General features: G+C 42.7%; 1 protein-coding gene across 21 annotated transcripts in view; it reads left to right on the top strand.

Annotated features, from left to right (window-relative positions):
- The first annotated feature begins 269 nt into the window (after window positions 1-269).
- Window positions 270-6,632, top strand: part of cep89 (centrosomal protein 89) — a 60,512-nt gene continuing 54,149 nt past the window's right edge. For 6 of the 21 annotated variants that reach the window (XM_081706005.1, XM_081706001.1, XM_035520889.2 and 3 more), the window contains exons 1-8: window positions 279-606; window positions 1,525-1,631; window positions 2,190-2,345; window positions 2,889-3,084; window positions 3,412-3,487; window positions 3,691-3,725; window positions 4,475-4,532; window positions 5,954-6,073. In XM_081706005.1, coding sequence (XP_081562131.1) covers window positions 559-606; window positions 1,525-1,631; window positions 2,190-2,345; window positions 2,889-3,084; window positions 3,412-3,487; window positions 3,691-3,725; window positions 4,475-4,532; window positions 5,954-6,073 — 796 coding nt within the window. In that variant the 5' untranslated portion in view covers window positions 279-558. Of the gene's footprint in view, window positions 607-1,524; window positions 1,632-2,189; window positions 2,346-2,888; window positions 3,085-3,411; window positions 3,488-3,690; window positions 3,726-4,474; window positions 4,533-5,953; window positions 6,074-6,632 lie in introns of all 21 variants that reach the window. The other 15 variants (XM_081706003.1, XM_035520887.2, XM_035520886.2 and 12 more) reach the window with 10 other exon arrangements.

The raw sequence follows: 6,632 nt of genomic DNA, 5'->3' as shown, positions 1-6,632 counted from the left end.
AGACTATACATATCACATACTGTGTTATGGGGCAAATGTCTGTATAAACTGTTTACATGGAAAGCACTTAATAAATTAATTATAGACCTGCGCACTTTCCCTTTCATGAAACTACAATCTCAGTTTATGGAGAAATGCGACTGAAGTCTGAGTGTGTGTTGGCCCGAAGCTGGGGGAGCTCGCCCCCTACTGGACATTTATCGAGATGCATGAATTAAGGATGTGGGAGAATGCGTTGCTAAGAAGATTGAAGCTCAACCACGATTGGTTTTTCAAAAATTCACAAACCAACAGAATGTGCGGTTGTACTTATGTCTGCAACGATGTAAAGCGTCTGGATACGCGAGCTTCAGGCAACCATTAAGCAGTAGCCAGCTAGCGTTAAAACTACTCACCAGTCTGCTAGGTTAGCTAGTTAGCTGTGTAAGGATTTGTTTTTCATTTTACGCAAATTACATTTTTCCAAATCGATTATCATGAAACATCCAAATTTGTTCAACTCGCTTTTTTAAGGGCTCAAACCATTATTTACTGAGATAAGAAAAAACTTGTTGAACCATGTCAAAATTCAACTTCAGTTTCAGGAGAAGCGAGCGGAGGACATTTGTGAGTTTTAAGTAATAATACGCGTGTTTCGTATTAAAATTGTACCTAATAAGATAGCTAGGGTTAGTTAGCTAGCTAAGATTCTCAAACTGATTTGCCGTGTGTTGGTGTTTTCAACGTTGGACGGATAACTAAAGCTAACACAGCTAGCTATAAGAAACTAAGTTAGGTTGTGCTGACATCTTAATCCTAGCTGACCTCAGAGTCAGACAGTTAGCTAGGTTAGTTAGTGCTCCTGATATAACTGACATTTTTGTCAAAACGGGGTTTTCTGCATTGGGCTAGTAATATTGAGCTAACTTCTATAACTAGCTAGGTGAAACAATATGAATGGTTCTACGAAAAGCACATAAGATGGCTTTGGGGACCACTTTTTATACTGATTATTGCTTCTGTCTTTATGCTGCCATTGCGTGCCAACATAAAGTAGATGTTAGCTAGCTATCCACCATCTGTTCGGTTAATGTTCGAGGTTCTCCTTGCAGACGACTCCATTCATGTTTTTAGCTATACCACTGCCCTTATAACTACCGAGGTGTGCTTGACCAGCTCTGAAACCCGGCCTCTTCATGTTGACAACTAACTCGATGTTTTAAATAGTGTAATTCTGCATGGCATTTACGTACAGCCCATCGGTAAACGACTGCATCCGTACCGTTGACCAGAATTAGACTAAGAGTTAAGTGCAGTTGTTCCCAATCCCATTTGTTGGTTCCACGTGTTCTAAACATGTATGTGTTTTTGTACCTTTAACACACTTGACTCATTGCTTTTTTGTTGGCGAACAGATATGTTAGGTTGAAACAGGTATATTAGATTAGGGAAAACTATGCGGAGTATGGGTTTTACAATGCTACCACTGGGATTGGCTGGATTATGGATTAGACCAATAAAATGGCTTCTCTGTGGTCTTTATAGAAGAACATAGCTCATGGCTTGATCCCAGCGGCTACCATTGCGCCCAGACCTGCCGTTCCTCGCACACCCCCTCCTCGCAGTCCCAACCCCTCACCAGAGAGACCCAGGTACACACACACACTCAACACTGCCATTTCATATCTCACAAGTCCTGGTCCCTGTTTCTATTCCCTCATTGGCTATTGGCCTCTCAGATTAACTTTTTCTTCCTCTTCACTCTTTTCTATAACCTCTAATAGTTTTCTCATTTCCATTTTCTTTTTTGTCTTTCTTTATCTTCTGTTTCATTTGCATCACCTTTGCTCTCCATGGCCTTTAATGTCAGAAGTCCTGTGAGCTAAAATCTCAACATCTCTTGATTTTCTTATAGGCTGGATGTATGATTTGTTGCTGCAGTTCAAATAAATCTTGTAAACTGTTATTTAAAAAAAAAAAAAAAAAAGTTTTGGTTCATTATAAGATCACACTCCCAGTTTGTGATGAATTGGCCAAAATGGGTGTGATATGGCCAAAAGGCATTTTTTCTGGTAGGACCTGCACAGTTGTCCTGCAGCATATACTATATTTAATGGTGCTGGTGATGAATGAAGCAGCTTGTCATATATGACACATACGGTTGTGTACACCAAGCTAAACAGCTTCTCCTCTTTCACTGTTGCTCCTAGGTCAGCCCTGGCAGCAGCCATATTATCATCCTCTTTGACTGGCCGCACGGTGGCCATTCCTCCGCCCCGCCACAGGTCCTATTCCGAGAGCGACTGCTCACGTGATGACGGCCAGGACGGCTTCGAGCCTTATGCCAGCACCGCCCTCTACACCAGGTACACCAGAGAGACATCAAGGGTGGATTAGTCCCAAATTATTCCATTTATCCTTCCTCTAGACTTCTGGAGTGCACATTAGAAGTGTTTTATAGATGTTTAATCTGTTTTCAAGAATACTTTATGGCTCCTTTCACCACTGGTCATTTTCTGATCACAGAAGGCAGTGGCCTGTCTCCCTGAGCAGGCTTGGGAAATTACTGCAGTGCAGTAATGTTTAATGTAGAAATGCCTTTGCCCATTGCTAAAGAACCTCTAAACCAATGCTAAATTCCAGTCCTGGGAGGATTAGCACTTTTACTGCTCTATAACCTGTGTCAGTTTGGCAATGGTTTGTTAGTTTAATTAGCTGAGCCATTCTGAGACATTAAATCAGGTCAAGCATTAAACTATGCATTCCTGTGGATTTCCACCAATGAAATTGCCCCCTGAATCTTATTCTAAATAAATTAATTTTAATCTCAGATTACAAAAAATATAAAAAATGATCAGTGTGAAAAGTTGACCAAGTATAAACATGCCTTTGCTCTTCTATCCTTCCAGAGATCAGTGGGCAGATGCTTTGGTAGGCAGACCTCGCCTACCTTCTCCCCGACCTGATTATGATGATGATGACGATGATGAGGAAGAGGATATAGAAGAAGATATGGAGAGAGATGAAAACCATGTGTATCAGTCACTAGAGAGGCACAGTAGAGTCCCAGAGTTCCAGGATGAGTATGCTGCACCACTAAAGAAGGTAAGCATTGTGGAGCAGTTTTCTGATTTACTATGATGCATTTAGAGTTTGGAGGTGTTATCCTGCAGGTGGCACCATTTGTTCATTGGATTTGTTCTCTCAACCCAACATACACACACACACACACACACACATACATACAAACACACAAAAAAAACCTGGGATGATTACATGTTGTGGGGGCTGAATGTCGATAGTATGCTTGGTCTCGTTGCATTTTTCAATGTACAAAACATACACACTGAACTCTGATGTAAGGGTTATGCATAGAAAATGACATTATATGTATTGTGTAAAAAAGTCTAAATTTGCAATTGTTGCGCATAGTGCTCCACCCCTTTAAAGGTGGATGATGATACTGACAACTCTGCTTTGGAAACTGTCTCTCCATTAAACACGGAAGGTATGTCATATAGCTCTGATAAAATATTACATGTGCCATGTAGAAGTGCCCATACATATTGTAGAAATTAATTTTGAATAGTGAAATGCATTATTTTGATTAGATATTTGAAATAAACAGCTTCTAATCAGGCTACAGAACAACCCTATTCCTATAAATTAAGCATAATATTAAGTATAATTAATTACATTGCTGTATTGCAGAGGAAACTGATGTGGAAGAGGGAGTAGCTACAAAGGTAAGAAGGGCCATTATGACCTTGTCCCTTTATGAGTCATTTATTTAAGATGATTTTGGTTTTCCAAAATGTGATAATTCTCCTGCAGAAATGGCAGCTGCTGAGGGTCCATATGTGGGGAGAGGGGGAGAGAGAGATTGACAAGGATAGAGACAAAAGAAAAGACAAAAAAGTGTTGGGTGTGTGTGAGAAACAGTGCTAGGAGAACGAGTATGAAAGTGGGAGGGAGAGGGAGACCAGAGACATCTCAAGTCTTCTCCTCACTCCCTGCACTGGTGACTGGGGGTTATTAATATCCCTGTCATGTTTGCCAAGAGGCTAACTGAATAGTGGAATGAAACAGGAGGCTTTGGCGGTCAGTCTTGACTCACCATTCAGGCTATTAGATCTACACGCGCACGCACACACACACACACACACACACACACACACACACACAGACAGACACACGTTGTCTGCTGCCCAGACTCATTACGCTTCAGCACCCAGAGTATGCTCATTCATACAAATGCTGAAAGCCATTAACAAAAGAGCTCACTTCACCCCCCCTTCTTTGACTAGGTGAACACGGGTCTTTGGTGATGTGCGCCTAAATCTGCAACAGCAAGGGGGGGTGAGGGGTGGACGCTACAAGCGTTCCATTTAGAGAGCGGCTCCACTACTGTCCGCTGCTCACTAATGCCTGTAGTAACGATTTTACGTCTATGAGTGGTGCAGTCTGTTCAAGAAGACTCCCTCTGTCTCCACAGCAGCCTCCATCGCCGCTACAGCAGAGATCCCCCTCCCACAGAAGTGTGGCATCTTCAGGTATGCTGGTCCTGTAGCCTTGTGCACTTCTTCAGGTTCAGCTGTGTTTCAATGAAAAGCAGGCAATGATGTCTAGGGCTGAAACCTTTTGACCTCTGAGTGTACCAGTTGCATCAGACGGCTGTGTCCTATTGCTGGAACTGATCATTTTGATCTCTGCCACAACTCTTGCCTTCCATTTTGGTTAGGCTATGACGTCATGGCAGGTCATTCTCTCACTGTGTGGGAAAGGTGATTTTTAGTTCCTCTTCTCCAAGCTGAGCTCATTTAATAGCTGTTGTGTTTTACATTAGCTGGCTTGCTAGCCATTTGTACCCAGTAGCCAGGTGGTTGTGTTGCTGACAAACAACGAACGCTTTAATCCTGGGCCTTTGGTCAGGCGCGTAGATCAGCTGCCTATGAAAGCCTTGACTGCAGTCTAACCCTCAGTTCAGCCTCTGCTGAAGATCCACAGCCCTGTGATAATGGGCTTGCTGCTTTCTCTGCAAAAGTGGCACATGGCGGTATGACATGGGGGCCCCGTTCGGTCCCAAGGGGGCGCTGCTGCAAGACCATTCCAACTGCTGTTTGTCATTGGTGCTGGGCTAGAACGCCGGGAGGGAGGAAAAAAGGTGTCACTGCAGTCCTGCTCCAGAGGAATGGTGATATCCCACCTTTCTGTTTAACGTCTGTATTCCCCAAGATTCCAGTTGGAGTGGTGACTATAAAGGTAGACTTTAGGAGAGAGAGAGAGAACTGGCATGCTGAGATTAAGTAGCTGTTGGGGGATAGGGACAGGGAGACAGCTGATCCATTATGTGAGCTGTGTGATGAGGGCTGAACTACAATATGTGCACAAAAGTGGTTATACTGTTGACAAGAAAACTCTCAAAAAAGATTTTCAGAAAATCAAGCTAAAGTAGCTTCTCAGCAGAAGAACCTATTTGTAGCTTCTTCTGTTTTGTGCAAATGTAAATGGAGGTTTTTCCTCCACCATTAGCAGAGCACCAAAAGGCGTATCATGAAAGGATAAAGCAAAGAGTCATCGTTCAGATTCATGTAAAATTAAAAACAAACTCCTGAGGGTTCTCTGTCCCGTTTTATATGGCAGGCCTAAATTCCTCACATTTCAATCTTTTTTTGTCATAATGCTAAGTACTCAGGAACTGGGGTCATGTCTTCAGTAGATATAGTGATTTATTTGGGTCAGGTTTTTTATATCGTAAGTGACTTTATGAATTTTTATAAAGCAAATCGATGTCCAAAACACCAGGACGTGCTTGGAAAAAGCATATCTAAAGTATATTTAGTGGAAATGTGCAGATTCATGATTTGTCAGTAAACATGTAGATTCCCACTAGTGTTTATATTCCAGTTTTACATAATTTCTCCCCACCCATTTAAACATCTGTCTATTCATTCATACACTCATTCTCTCTTAGATCTGAAACAAGACCGGAATCTTCAGTCTCCAAAGTCTCCGACCACCAGCACGCTGAAGTGGAAGACCTCAGTGATGATGAAGAACAGTCCAACCTGGCACAAGGAGAGAGACAGATCAGGTGAGAGTCTGCACTGAAGTCGAGAATCTTGAACTTTGACCCCAGTCATCTCCAGCAGAGATGCTCTTCTGCTTTGCTGTTCACGGTGGGAGATACAAGGTTACCGGGCTGCAGTTTAAAACTGGTCACTGTCAACCAGCGGTTTTCATGGACTAAGTCTGGGTTGGTCTAGGATTAGGTTAGAATGTTGTAGATGCTGTTGTAGCACATATTTCACCACATAAACTCTGCAGCTTAGACTATACTTAAAAATGAACACACAATGGCTATTGACATTCATGGCCTGTTTTTTTTCATCTTGCAATATAAATGTCTAAACTCTGCCCCCTTCTTTCTCATAAGCTGTGCTAACACTCAGTGTGCTAACACTCCAATGCTAATTAAGGTCTAGAGACCTGCCTATCCCTGTGTGTGTGTGTGTGTGTGTGTGTGTGTGTGTGTGTGTGTGTGTGTGTGTGTGTGTGTGTGTGTGTGTGTGTGTGTGTGTGTGTGTGTGTGTGTGTGTGTGTGTGGCCACATCTGCAGAGCTGGCCCTGCTCTGCTGGAGTTGCACACCTCG

The sequence above is a fragment of the Electrophorus electricus genome, chromosome 23, assembly GCF_041902795.1.
Source record: "Electrophorus electricus isolate QZ-2024a chromosome 23, ASM4190279v1, whole genome shotgun sequence".
Taxonomy (NCBI): domain Eukaryota; kingdom Metazoa; phylum Chordata; class Actinopteri; order Gymnotiformes; family Gymnotidae; genus Electrophorus; species Electrophorus electricus.
Note: the sequence above shows the minus strand (reverse complement) of the source record. Positions and strands in the feature narration are given on the sequence as shown.